We start from the raw sequence: 15,946 nt of genomic DNA on the forward strand, positions 1-15,946 counted from the left end.
TGTGTGTTACTCTGTCCACATTGACTGACAGCAGATCAATAAACTCACAACAGTTTGACAAATATTGCAGCTGTTGGGCAACATAATATATTTTTGAGGCTTTTTTAGTTGAGAATGTAGTTGTTTAGATTGGAACTATGCAGTTTATTTATGAGGATAGTGCCTATTTTAAATATTTACAATTTCTGAGATTCAGGGCTCTATTTTGACAATCCATGCGCAAAGTGTAAAGCGCAGGGCGTTCTGCCACAAGATGGCGACTGAGACCGCATAATAAGTCCTTAGTGGAAAAAAACTCAAGAGTAAATTTCAAACTACAGCTAATCAAATAATTATAAACTGGTAAGTGACCTTCTAAGTCGATCTCTCTGTTTCTTATGTCGTAGTGTTGTATTTATACTATTGTATAGTGTTTGCTTTGGCTTTAATTATTGTTAACTATTGTAATATCTCAATTGCAACAGAAAAATACTGAGAACTCTCTGTAGACTGATGACAGCCTCTGTAGACAGCCTTATAATCTTAAAATATGAGCAAAATTACCTGTTTTGTTTTCACTTTAGACATTACGCTAGAGAATCATTCAAACACTAGATCTACAGTGACGTTGGTGAATAAGCAGCGGTTTCTGCTGTTCTGATGTCAGCTGCAGATGTGAATGAATGGTGGAAGAAAGTGGCTCCTCCTACAAAGGGGTTTTTGAGACTCTGGGCTCTATTTTGACGGCCCATGCGCAGAGCGCAAAAAGCAGAGCGTAAACGCTTTCAGAGTGTGTCAGAACGCATTTTTGCTAATTTAAGGAGGGGAAAATCAGCTTTGTGCCATGGCGTCTGGTCTAAAAGGGTTGAGTTTATTTTCTTAATGAGTTATAGGTGTGTTTTGAGAATAAACCAATTAGAGCCTCATCTCCCATTCCCTTTAAGAGCCAGCAGCGTCGCAGCAAGAGCGCATTTTGACGTAAAGTAAGTTCACTTTCGCTTTTGCTCTCGTGGATAGGGAAACCTTTACGCACAGACATCAGTTAGCCTATAAATAATTAATTTCATTTGTTAAGCGCAAAGATTTGTTTAAAAACTATTTCTAAATTCAGTTCTAGTTTCCAGCAAACGAATAAATGAACAATAACAACCAAGTGTGGTCAAAATACTGAGTTATTTCCAAATACACCTGCTATGCCCCATATGGTCTAAAATTTGACAGGTGGACAAATCTAAGCTTGTTTTTAATAAAACAAATATAAATATGGATATAATAAATAATACTGCTAATAATAATAACATTATACAAAAGCAAATTGAATGAACTGAAAAAGCCTCCCGAGATGAAGAAAGTAAGGCAGTGGTTTTTAAATCTTCATGTGGGCTAGAAATTAATATGTTTTGTAATATTTTAATCATTTATATTTATATCCTGTATCTATCCTTGTTATATATATATATATATATATATATATATATATATATATATATATATATATATATATATATATATATATATATATATATATATATCCTTAAGATATTATATATTTTTCATATGTAAAGATATTTGCGTATTGCTCTGCATTGCGTATTGCTCTGTAGTGTGTAAGCCAGGCGCACTTTGTGCCAGACAATAGACCGACTTTGTTCTGGTCTGAAGATCAGACTATTTACAGTCTCTCAAAATAGCAACGCGCCAAAACACGCCTGCTTTTTTTGACCAGAACGCCTATGGGCGCACATTTGAGCGCAAATGCAATTGCTATTTAAACAGCGTGGCGCAACACCTCAAAATGACCCTTGCGCCGAGCTAAAAGTACTGCGCCTTGCGCCACATTGCGCCGGGTGTATGATAGGGCCCTCTGTGTTTGATTTTCTTTTGTATATGTAACGGAGTTGAAATGATAATATAATTCATCAGAGTGAATAACATGAAATTAAGCATTATAAATAAGATGGAGTTTGAGTGCCCCCTTGTGGTTTATAAATTGCAGGAGTATGTTGTCGCTTTGCGCTTACTAGTGATGGTGAAATGAAGCTTTCTGAACCAGTGAAGCGCTCGACTCAATTGTATCGGAAAAAGGTTCGTTACTCTAAGCTTTCTAACTCAGAGCTCGATGAGGACCTCTTCTGGTGAAAGTGTGGGAAAGCACTGTGTTGCCATAATGTCAAATGTTCACAACTGACCAACTCATTCATGTAGTAATACAACAACAGCAATATAAACAAATTACTCAATTACTGTAGTTTTTACACAAGATATATTACATTACACAACTGATGACTGTGGTAAAATCCAAGGTAATCAAAAGTTTATCATAATACAATTAGCCCTGCTCCAAGCGGGGATCAAACCAGCAATTCCTGTGTGGGAGGCGAGTGCTCTAGAAGGACGCCATGTGATTGATACTATAAGGATGCGCTCGCCAGATGGTCTCTAATAAAGACAATACTACGATATGCGGTGGTTTTCTTTAAAGATAGTTGTAAAAAAAATACGCTAATACACTTTAGTATAGTTCAAAACCTTTTTACTAAAAATTACTATTGTATTTTAGTTTAATTACTGGTGAGGGGGACTGGTGCAGTGCTTTGAAACAGTACAAATGTATGTAATCGACGCCTAATCTCTCGCTATACACTTTACTATAAGGGTGTTTAAACCTTTGAATCAAAATTCGAAGCAGTCACGTGGGTATAGGCGAAAATGAAGCTTCGGACGTCACTGATCAAGTGATGATGGCAAAACGAATCAAGCTCCGGTACACTGCTTCACTGCGAGGTGTATCGTTTTTTTGTTACATGCTTCGAAGCCTCGGCGCATCACTAGCGCTTACCATAGATTCACAGAGATCGTTGTGACTGTGAAAGGTAAGCACAGCTCGTCTCTCTCTCGCAAACTGATTAAAAAGGGATAATATCAACTATTTTATATAATTAAGAAAATTTGCAATGATGACAGAAAAAAAGCATCTTTAAACTATTTGATTTAAGTTATATATTTTTTTTTATTTTAATTCAGTGAACATCATCTGAGGTTTTAGTTAACAATAATAACTACAAACAACAGTATCCATATATATTTATGCAACAGTTCTGTCTGGTTCTTGAATCTGATTGGCTGATAGCCGTGCAATATTCTGGAATAACAGTACTCGTACAGCCTCTTCACCCTTGTGTAATTTCATTGATCGAAACAGATGTGTATGTTGTGTAAATAATACACTAGTTCATGTTTTGATTTCCTAATGTTTATTTTGGAACGATTGAGATGATTTGTGTTTTGCTAGCTGAAACATTACATTGCTAATGCATTTTAGTGTTGTATACAATATGATAGTATACAATATAGAGAGAGAGCTGAATGTTTATCCTGCACTTTACTGCTCTACATATTTTTGTTGTATCTCAGGTATGTTGTTTATCAATTTTTATATTTTATGTTTTTGAGTTTACGAAAATGTTTACATGTAGATTCACAGAGATCGTTGTGACTGAAAGAGAAAGCTGAATGTTAATCCTGCACTTTACTGCACTATATAGGTAAAGTTGGTTTTATATTCACACATTCGTTTATTTAGAAGTCTTTATATTGTTTACCATGTTACTTTGATTATTCGATTGGAATTAGCATGCAAGTGTGACTTGAAAACAACATTAACACTGTTTATTTGACTGTGAACAATGTTGTACTTTGATAGCCATTGGCTGCTAATATGATTTCACTGTTTAGAGTTTGCAAATAATACTTTTATGAAATTAAATTATATTATTAAGGGGAAAGTCTAAATGTGCGAATTATAAAACCAACTTTATCTCTATTACTGCACTACATATTTTTGTTTTATCTCAGACGGAAAAAATAAATCTGATTGAGTGCAATGGTGGATGGCTTCTTTCATTGAGTCCAAGATCTGAGTTAATATGGACGGGTGTGTTGCTGATGGGACACCCATTACATATGCACACAATTATGCAGTCAAACTGTTGCATGTTAAAAAGCACATACAGTTAGGTTGACTATGGCATTTTGTTTGACTTTGAGATTATTAATCAAACTGTCCCAAGGTATTTTTTTCATCCACCTTATTTGCAAAACAAATCGATTAGGCCTGAAAAATCTGCTCATGAAAAGTGCAAGAAGTGCATGAGTTTTCCTGGACGTGTTGCCCATTTTTATTTTAAGCTTGAGTTGAATTTTGCCCTTGCAGACCTTGACTTCTTACTTTGCATATTGCATCAAATCATCAAGGAAACTCTGACTGTCAGTCCTGATCAGCATTAACTGACGCTGTCTATGGCCAGTCACACTCCCAAAGACGTTTCAATAGAGCAAAAAAAAAAAAAAAAAACACCTTACTGAATATTCATGAGACATTCATTGAATATTCATTGATACAGTACTCAGATCCACTACAAATGACCAAAACCTCACATGAATCTGAAAAAACATATAAAGTATCTCTATATAGTACTTATGGAACATTTTGTAGAGCCAGCATAATGATAATAATACTACTACTACTACTACTACTACTACTAATACTACAACTAATAATAATAATAATAATAATAATAATAATAATAATAATAATAATAATAATAATAATAATAATAATAAAATATATGATGTATTAGGGAATGAAGCCAAGTGACTTTAATAAGACAGAAGATTAACATACAAAGAGCGTTTATTACAAATAAATCTAAAATTAAATTATCTTATTTGAGTTTGTAGATATATGGAAATGAAAAATGGTGATGTTATGATTAAACTCCAAGCATGTTTAGTGCATTCATGCATTCATGGATATAAAGATATACACTGAAAATGGATACTTATACTCAATTTAAGCATTTCAATTTATTTCTACATATATTTTGTTTTAGTTGTAGTTCAATGTAATTCAAATAAATAAATAAATAAATAAATAAATAAATAAATAAATAAATAAATAAATAAATAAATAAATAAATAAATAAATAAATAGTATTATGTCCAGAGAAAAAACACTCTTATTTAGACAGTTTGGTCTAGACATCACATAATAATATAGTGCTTTTTTAAATAATCCTAAATTTAAATTCTTAATAAATTCTTAAATGTTTTAGCTGTAGATTATAATGTTTCAAAGTGTAAAAACTTAAGTACACAAGTAAATAAATAAATAAATAAATAAATAATGAATAAATAAATGACTGAATAAATATTTTAGTTGTATAAAATTGTTAAAATTGTACACAAATAAATAAATAAACAAAAATATTTTAGTTGTAGTTAATAATGTTTCAATATTTAAATGAATAAAAAAATAAATTATAAATAGATAGATAAAGAAATAAATATCTTAGTTGTATTTAATAATGTTTCAAATTTTAAATAAATAAAAATAAATAAGTAAATAAATAAATATCTTAGTTGCATTTAATGTTTCAACCTTTAAAAAAATCTAATAAATAAATAAACATTTTTGTTGTATTTAATAATGTTTTAACCTTTAAATAAACAAATAAACAAAAAAATAATAAATAAATATTTTAGTTGTAGTTAAAATGTTTTAGTTTTTAAATGAATAAAAAATAAATAAAATTAGATGAATAAAAATAATAAAAATAAAATAAATAAATAAATAAATAAATAAATAAATATATAAATAAATAAATAAATAAATAAATAAATAAATAAATAAATAAATAAATAAATAAATAAATAAATAAATAAATAACACTTTTCAAGAAAAAAGGAGTTAATTCTTGGTCTGTCTAACATAATATTATGTGCTATTGTGCTTTATTTCTAAAACACATAATGCCATTTTTTTTTTTTTCCCTCAGCAGTACAGTATGACCAGTCTAAATTGATTGAATCTTCTTCTCTAATATTGACGGAACAGAAACACCTCTCTGTGATTCATTTTGTTGCCCAAATGAGCAGGTCTGACTCTCAGCTTCATCTTTCCATGGTTTCATGTTCAGGCTCAGGAAAGGCCTGCAGCTGTACAGATGTTCGCAGAAAATCAACACACTGCAGAAAAAAGCCACAGGCTTCAAAACAGCCAAAGCCTCTGTGACTTGAAGGGGGAACATTTTCAATCGGGGTGAAAGAAAATGAAAGAATGAAAATAAACTAAAAAAGAAAGTCAGGGTTTGTTTGAAGAGGACCTGGCAGAGCTTCCTTCAGAGGATTACCTGATACTGAGATATAAGAGTGAGAAAACAGAGAGTGATACATCAGCCGCTTGATGTTCTTTTGAACTTCCAATACTGTGTGTGTGTGTGTGTGTGTGTGTGTGTAGAAAGAAACAAAATGATATTCAATTATATAAAATTAAGCTATTGTAAATTAATTAAGTTCATTCATTCATTCATTCATTTTCTTTTCGGCTTAGTCCCTTTATTAATCTGGGGTCACCACAGCGGAATAAACTGCCAATTTATCCAAAATATAATTTATGCAGCGGATGCCCTTCCAGCGTCAACCCATCACTGGGAAATGCCAACTCGAACCAGCGACCTTCTTGCTGTGAGGCGACATCACTACCTACTGCGCCACTGCGTCGCCAGGTTAATTAAGTTATTATATGAAATAGAAGTGTACATTATGCCAGTATTTCAAAAAGTTAAAATGCATTTATGTTCATGAAAAAAATGTGACATGGTCTAAAAACTAATGCATATTTAAAACTAAAATATCGTAGTTATTTATTTTTATTTTCATATTAAACATCCATTTAATAATAATAATAATAATAATAATAATAATAATAATAATAATAATAATAATAATAACATAGCTTTTGTTATTATTATTATTATTATTATTATTATTATTATTATTATTATTATTGTTGTTGTTTTTATTATTAATAATAATAATAATAATAATAATAATAATAATAATAATAATAATAATAATAATAATAATATTAATAATAATAATAATAATAAAATGTGACATGGTCAAAAACTGTGCTTAATATATATATTTATGAAACAAAAATATATGTATTATTATTTCAATAAACTTTCATATTGAACATAATAATAATAATAATAATAATAATAATAATAATAATAATAATATAGCTTTTATTGTGGTTATTATTATATTATTATTATTATTATTATTATTATTCTGTAAATAAATAAAAGTACAATTCTTTATTTTCTCTACAAATCTATGCAAAAACAAAAATGATACACACGATCATAAAAATCTAAAATGTGATTTTTAAAAATATATATATTTATATATTAAAATAGAATCAAGTTTATAATATTATTATCAATTTTTTTTTTACTTATAATTTGTTGCATTGCGATAACATTAAAACACCTAACTACATTTAAACAATTTCTTATTTTTATTAAGTATAATAATGGCGTCACGTTAGTGTAGTGGGCAGCTCTGTTGCCTCACAGCAAGAAGGTTGCTGGTTCGAGCCTCAGTTGGCATTTCTGTGTAGCTTGCATGGTCTCCCTGTGTTGGCGTGGGTTTCCTCCGGCCCGGGTGCTTCGGTTTACCCCACAGTCCAAACACATGTGCTATTAGGGGAATTGATGAACTACACTAGCCGTAGAGTATATGTGTAAATGAGAGTGTGTGAGTGTTTTCCAGTGATGAGTTGCAGCTGGAAGGGCATCTACAGTGTAAAACATATTCTGCATAAGTTGGTGGTTCATTCTGGGGTGGCAACCCCAGATTAATAAAGGGACTAAGCTGAAAAGAAAATAATTAATAATAATAATAATGATAATAATAATAATAATAATAATAATAATAATAATAATAGCAAAGGTTATGTCTTTCTAGCACTGGTATAGCAATTTAGCATATAAAACAGCATATATGTATATTTTATACTACATTATTTACTAAAAATATACTCAAGTCTACATCATATTAGTACTTGCTATAGTTACCTTATATTTAATTTATGCTGAAACTAAATAATAAGACATGGTATTTCTACTTGTATAACAGTTATACAAATTTGCATGTAAAATGTTCATTACTAAAACTTTAGCAGTCAAAAGTCATCTTTTATAAACTCATGCCAAATCTATCCACTGAAGTTTCTCCATCTTATTCAGTCTGCTTTTATGTTATATAGACAGAATGACATTAGTCCAATATGAAGTCAACAAAAGCACATGAGCTCAGTTCATCATAATGTAGCAGAACTGTAGAGCAGATTCATATGAGAAACTGGGCTGCGCTTCAGACCTGCTCAATAAGATCATTCCGTCCACGCTAGAGATTTTTTTGAAGATTACTGTGCTGAGGAATCCGTCATATGTAATAGAAAGGCCTTGAGCTGAGAGCATTTTTATTTATTTTTTGTGGTGTGTGCAGAAAGCCAAACGAATCACTCAGAGAGTGTAGAAAACCACACTGACGACAAGATAGAAAGACATCGAGATGATCCTGAACGAATCATGAGCAATTATTGAAATAAATGTACTAAAATTGTAAAATCCTGCACATGGATGCTCATGAATACATAGAGAAATGCTAATTTAATTAGATTGTACTTTAAATATGAAACTAAATCCACGTGTAGATGTCGGTAAGTCTTAATGAGTGAAATCAATGACTTGATGCAGTCAAGTGATTCGTTCAAAACACTGAATCATTTACTAAAAGATTATCAATATGTTGAACAGAGAGGTACCAAATAATACTTTAAATTTGACTAAAAATCCCCAATAAGCTGTGGTGAGAGGACGTCCAAAGTGAATCATTAATTTGTTTGTTCGTTTGTTTGTTTGTTCATTTATTCCTTCGTTTGCACAACCAATGAATTAAAACCCTTAATTTTTATGCAGAAAAAAAGGATGTGATGGTGTGAAAAATTAAGTAAATCATTAATTCATTCATTCATTCATTCATTCATTCATTCATCAAGCAATTAGTTAAAAATATTGAATCTTTTTGGAACAAAACATCAACAAATTGAAAACACAACTATAAAAAAAAATCTCAGATATGCTAAAAAGTTTCAGCAATTGACTGGCTTAATGAGTTCACAAATGTACTAATTCAACTGATTTGCTCAAAACTGATGATTCATTCATGGCTGTCTCCACTCCAGTGGTTTGCTTAAAATGGTAAAGCATTTATTAAATAATTACCAATATGTTGAACATAGAGGTACAAAATTATATTATTCAAAATGCTGATTCATTCAGAAAAAGACCTACATATTAAAAATGAAACTTTCAACTAAACAAACTAAAGGCTCGTACACAGCATTTCATCTGCGCTTATCATCAGCGTTTTATGAGACGTTTTTTTCGGATTCAAACCCAAGCGATTTTTACTGGCGTTAAGCAGAAGAGTATCACTCCCTGACGTTAGATGGCGCTACACAACTTTAAGCTTTTGATACCCGCTTGTAACACAGAAGAAGACAGAAAGTTGACACGCTTGTTAAAGTTACTGGTGACTCGAACAAGCATGGGTGGTTGAAGTAGCAGCTCCAGCTGTACCGATTAAGAAAGGATTATTGTTCACCAGTGCAATAAGCAGCACTACATTCATATCGCCTCTGGGCATCTTTACCAGGCATTAGACGTTGTTAGAAAATTCAAGCAAAAAGCGTCCCGGTGTGCACAGGCCTTAATAGTACTGTTTCAATTTTTTGCTACATATATTTATGTTTTAGTTGTAGCTCAATCCAATTCAATTAAAATCAATATAAATAAATAAATACATGATTTAGTTGTAGTTAAATATGTTTTAAAATTTAAATAAACAAATACATACATGATTTAGCAGTAGTTAATGTTTTTTAAATAAAATAAATAAAACAAAGAAACAAATAAATGCATAAATACATGTTTTAGCTGTAATTAAAATATTTTTAGATAATAGTAAACAAAAAAACAAACAAATAAATAAATTAATTAATCAATTAATGTTGTAGCTGTAGTTAAAAACAAAACGAAACAAAATAAAATACGATAAAATAAAACAAACAAATAAATAAAATAAATAAAGGTTTTAACTGTAGTTAAAATGTTTTTAGATAAATAAATCAATAAATGTTTTAGCTGTGCTTAAAATGATTTAAAATAAAATAAAATAAATAAAATAAATAAATAAATAAATTTTAGCTGTGGTTGATAGTGCTTTTTAAATAAATAAATAAACAAATAAATAAATAAATACATATCGGTCTGTATAATTGTTCATTATTGCATACCATTGTGCTTAATTTTTAATAATAATTTTCTAAATACATCAAATTAATATGACTTCCCACTCTAGATTATATTTAGCAAAACATAAGCACAAAACTCTCTGTTCTTCAGAACCATAATTAAAACCTCTAACAAATGTAATGTTTTACTGTCAACGCCCATCATCGCACACAACATCTACAAGCTCAACTCAGCTCGCTCTATTATTCAGGTAATTGCTTTTCATTTGTGGCATCGAGTCGAGAAAAAAATGGCTCTCCATCCGTCTCTTATGCAGATAATGAGCAGATGTCCTTATGCTAATGAAATGTCTTTTAAAGGATTGTTGGGGGACATTGATTCTGATCCTTAACTGTGCTATTAATATCTATTTGCCCTTCAGTTCCCAGAGATGGCAAGCCTCACTCCCTCTGATGAAATATGATTTTTCATCTCTTTGGGAAGGCATGAAAAATGGACGATCTTACAGGTACAAAAGCCGGAGTCCAGATTGCCTGCAGCTTGAAAACAGGTATTACAAAATAGAGCTATTACTGCAACATCGGTCCGCAAATGGGTCTGAAATTGAGTGGAAACGCATGCATGAAGCAGCTTCCAGCGAATTATGGAGTAAAATATTCAAAAAGGCCAAAAGTAAATGAAAGGAGGGGCGATGTGCTTTCAATCGCCTGGACTTAAAAAAAAAGCCAAAAAAAAAAAAAAAAAAAAAAAAAGATGCAAATCTAGTGTACGGTGCATAGAAGTAAAAGATCTACATTAATGCTGGTGGAGGATTATAGTTTTCCATTTATGTCACTGCAATTTTATTTGCAATATAGATGTCAAATACGAAGATTGATTGGCAGATACTACATATATGTAACATGTAGGGCTGCACAATATTCAGTGGTGTAAAGCAACAAATTACAAATGCTGGAGCTACTGTAATTCAGTAGTTTTTCTCAATAATTGTAATTTTATAATAATTATAGAAATGCGTACTTTTTCTTGCGTACATAAGTCTGATTCCAGCGACGCTCCAGGGACAGACGAGTCTTCGCTGAGGCCATCTTCCAGCCTAAACCACGACGAATGAAGTTCTGCACAAGACTTTTGGCCAGCGGAGAAATTAAAATGGTCGTGCCCAACTGAGTCTGGTTCTCTCAAGGTTTTTTTTCTTCACTCCCATCAGGTGAAGTTTTTTTTCCCTCTCCGCTGTCGCCACTGCCTCGCATGGTTCAGGATTGGTAGAGCCACGCATCGATGAATTGGCTCTTCAGTGTTTGAACTCTCAGTAATGATTAAATCACACTGAACTGAGCTAAACTGAACTGAACTGAACTTAAACACTAAAACCTGAACCACACTGTTCCAGTTACTGAACCACACTGTTCCAGTTACTATGACCATTTATGTGAAGCTGCTTTGACACAATCTACATTGTAAAAGCGCTATACAAATAAAGCTGAATTGAATTGAATTGAATTCTTTAGCTTACACATTTTTTTGCGCTGTATCAGTACTTTTACCGCACTACTTTCCTTCGACCTTCAGTCACTAATGTATTGTTTCTTGTTTTTGGCAATTAGTAGAGAAAAGAGTACTGAAAAAGCATACTAAAAGTACTATTATTGGCCTAAAAAATGTAATGGAAGTAGAGTAAAATTATGTTGTAAATATTACTCAAAGTATGAGTAAAAAGTAGACCTTTCATAAGTACTCCAGAGTAATGAATAGTGAGTATTGAGGTCCGTGCACACCGGGACACTTTTTTTCTTGCGTTTTCCGTCGACGTTTAACGCCTCGTGACTAAATAAATGGTGCCAATGTGATCGTGCACAACAACGCGCAAAATGGCAGGGGTAAAAGCGTAATTTTTAAAGAAACGTCTCATGCTAATTTTTTTTTGTTTAACGCGCCATGTCTAAACCTTCTCCACTAATCAGATTGGCACTTTTGTTCACGTGCACAAATCTGCTGAAGTCACTTAGCTGAAGTTACACTTAGAGGAGCTCAAGCACAAAACTTTCAATGCGAGCGCACATTAAAGAAGAAGGTGACATGAGTGTGGAGCTGTTTATTGCTCTGGTCAACAATAATCATTTCTTCATCGCTAGAGCTGGAGCTCGGTAACTTTAACAACAATCGTGTCAACTTCATGTCTTCTTCTGTTACAAGCGGGTGTCAGGAGCTTAAAGTTGTGTAGCACCATCTAAGGTCAGGTAGAAATTTGGCATACTTGACTACAGTAAAAATCGCTTGGGTTTGAATATGGAAAAATGTCTCGAAAAAAACCTGACGATAATCGCAAACTAAAAACGACTCGGTGTCTACGGGCCTTTACCCTGTAAAAAGTTGATTTACATGTAATTTGTGCATGTATGTGTGCAAACGTTATATTCTGTAGTGCATTTAGTTATTGCCCAGGAGGCACACAACGTCATAGGATGTTAATATTAGGATAGATTTAGGTAGTGATGTCAGGTGACCAAATTTCAATGTCTAGCCAGCGTCTAAAGACAATCTCATTTTAATGTCCAAAAATGACTTCAAATATGACCAAAAATGACCAAATTCCAATGTCGAGCCAACATCTTAAACAAACGTCATTTTGACATCAAATACTGACATTTATATATCTGTTATGGCAACTTAAATCCAAAATCTGATTGACGTCATAGTGGTAATGTCCACACAACCTCAAGCTGTAACATCATTAGACGTTGATATTTGGTTAATTTTAGGTTTGTCATTGGACGTTGGGTTCTGACGTCAAACCGATTTTCATTTCCAAACAAAATGCAGCATCCCCATGGCGTTAGGGGTAAACCATCAATCTGACGTCATGTTGACGTCTTGTGCGTGCTTGGTAATTAAGGCCATTTCGGTCATCATACAGTAAACATCCGTCATCATGTCATCAGTGACATCATCTAAACAGTCTCTGGGTCATTATGTGTAAAGATTTTGGTTGTCTTCTTGGACACTTTTAATGCTTCCAAACAATTTGCTGCAATTACAAATCGTTAAAAAGTTACGTCCCGTGGCTGTTTTATTATTTTTTTTCTATATTGCAGTTTTTCTGTTTCCTGATTTCTTTTGTTTACAGATTGATGCAACCTGAGTCTAATCTGTGCAGCTAATCAACTGAGCAATAAAGACTGGCTGCAACCGACCAGAAGGCAAGGGAGAGGGGAGACGACATGTCTCACTTGAGCTGCTCCAGTCCCAGATACCAGGGGCTTCTGACTTCTATTGGTTTCATGTTTATAATGTGAAATAAGTTGCTGGTATGAGTAAGGTGTGGGGATGTATTTTATTTAGAAACTTTTTCTCCTGTTTTGGTGGGTAGGCAGGAAGAAAGGGAAGTAATATGTATTTTTTTTCTTTTGGGAATGTTTATTTTGTTAGGTAAGTTAGTTTGTCTTAAATTAGTTATCGGTTGTTTTGTTTGTTAATTTGGACCCCCATATCCTGAGGTATTATTTTTGTTTTGTATTGTTTCTTTAAAATGTAAGAAATGTTATTTCAATTGATCACAAAATAAATCAATGGTTGCCTGATGGTGATCAGAATATTAAGAAGGTGTTGACTGTTGATTCTGGGTCTGAAAGCGGTACTCTCCCCTCTTCCTTCATTTGTTCTTTCCTAGCTGTGTTTTGCCTCTAGATTTAAGTGGGAAGATAGATAACAGTATGTTTATGGGGATACTGTCAGTGAGAAATGTCCTTCAGATAGGACGTTAAACCGAAGTTCTGACTCTCTGTGGTTGTTAAAAATCCCAAGATGTCCTTTGAAAAAGACTAGGGGGTTTACCTGCATACCCTGGTATCCTGGCCAAATTTACCCACTGGCATCTGTCCATCATGGCCTCCTAACCATCCTCATATCATAATTGGCTTCATCACTCTGTCTATCAGACATCAATCAGCTTGTGTGCGGGTCTGGCACAATATGGCTGCCATCGCGTCATCCAGGTAAATGCTACACACTGGTGGTGGTAAAGGAAATCCCCCCAAAAATGTGTAAAGCACTTTGAGTGTCCAGAAAATAAATGTAAGGAATTATTAATTATTATTGTCATTATCATGGCCTGAAGTGTCCATCCTTCAAAATCGTGGCCAATAAGTGCCCTTCGGCAGAAAATTTTGCAATGCATCGTATGTAAGAGAAGTCAATGGCTACCATATCCCAAAATACCTTCTTTTCTATTCAGCAGAAGAAAAAAAAAAAAAAAAAACTCAACCAGCATTAGGACAAATGGAGTTAGTAATTAAATTATGACAGAGTGTAATTTATTTGGTAAACTATCCCTTGGTGAACAGACAAAGCGCAAGCGGATGTGATTGCCAAAACCGTAAGCATAAACACATTGCGAAAAGTATAAAACCAAGCATTACCTTTTCCGCCGACTGTGCCGTCCCGAAGAATATAGGAATGAATGCTAGCCACACAATGCAGGTGGTGTACATGGTGAAGCCGATGGGTTTGGCTTCGTTGAAGTTTTCCGGAACGCCTCGCGTCTTGATGGCGTAAACTGTACACGTCACCATTAACAAGATGCTGTATCCTAGAGAACAGATGATCTGTAAGTCCGTAATGTCACACTTCAGAACCCCTCGGGCCTTCTCTGGGTTTATGGTTTTCTGTTCATCATAATCGATTATGGTGTTCGGAGGATCCACACCGAACCATATGAGCACCCCTAAGAGCTGGACGGAGATCAGGCTAGATGTGATTGCTAACTGAGACGTCGGGCTAATCAGTTTCGGCGGAGTAACTGACTTCTTCCCTTCCTCGAAGATCCGATAAATTCGGTTTGTCTTGGTAAGTAAAGCCGCATAACTAATACACATTCCCAACCCGAGGAAGATTCGTCTGAAGGAGCACACAGCCACATCCGGCGTAGCGATCATAACAAAAGTAATGATGTAACATAGGAAGATCCCAGTTAGCAGAACGTAGCTGAGCTCCCTCCCAGATGCTCTGACGATTGGCGTATCATTGTAGCGGATAAACGTTGCCATGACGAAGATGGTGGCGATGATGCCGAGCATTGCCAGGAAGACTGAAATGACGGCCCAGGGAGAGTGCCACTCCAGTTTGACAATTGGGATTGGCTGGCAGGCGGTACGATTGGGGTTAGGGCGCATGTTGTAGGCACACAGCTTGCAAGAGGTCTCGTCGTACTGGTACTGGTAGCCGTCGCAGGGCTCGCAGTGCCAACAGCATGGCATGCCTTTCACCATCTTCTTGCGTTGACCTGTCTTACAGGGAAGACTGCAGACCGAGCTGGGGATCTCCATCTCACCATTAGGCCACTGCATCTCATCCATCTGAAAAACAAAAACAAAAAAACAATGGATATACATAAGAAGTTGGTCCAAACATTTCTCTAAACATATATCTAGACATTCACCCAAAAGTGATATTTTGAAGAATGTGGGTAACCAGATAATTAGTACATTTAGTAGATTATTTATCCAATGCAACTTACAGGTGAGGGTAAAATTTGGAGGTTAGAATGTGTCCTACAGGTGGTTTGTCAAGCCCAGTCACACCTGTGTGACGCACACTAAGAAATGTTTTCAGAGACATGAATTGTTGATAAGAAAGCGTCTGGTGTAAACAGAGAGGTCAAAGTGTGTGACTTGCAGGTGGTTTGTCAAGTCCAACACATGTGAAGCACACTCTGTTTTGAATAATGTTTTGTGGTAAATGTGGTTGAAAAAGGTATAGAGTGCTTATAAGGTGTCTGGTTCATATGAAGTACTCTCTTT

At 33.7% G+C, this 15,946-nt stretch overlaps 1 protein-coding gene across 4 annotated transcripts in view; it reads right to left on the reverse strand.

Moving 5' to 3' along the window:
• Positions 1 to 15,946, reverse strand: part of grm7 (glutamate metabotropic receptor 7) — a 376,391-nt gene that overhangs the window by 55,533 nt on the left and 304,912 nt on the right. For all 4 annotated transcript variants that reach the window (XM_073936208.1, XM_073936209.1, NM_001302247.1 and 1 more), the window contains 1 exon segment: positions 14,567 to 15,502. In XM_073936208.1, coding sequence (XP_073792309.1) covers positions 14,567 to 15,502 — 936 coding nt within the window.

This window comes from Danio rerio, chromosome 22, assembly GCF_049306965.1.
Source record: "Danio rerio strain Tuebingen ecotype United States chromosome 22, GRCz12tu, whole genome shotgun sequence".
NCBI lineage: Eukaryota > Metazoa > Chordata > Actinopteri > Cypriniformes > Danionidae > Danio > Danio rerio.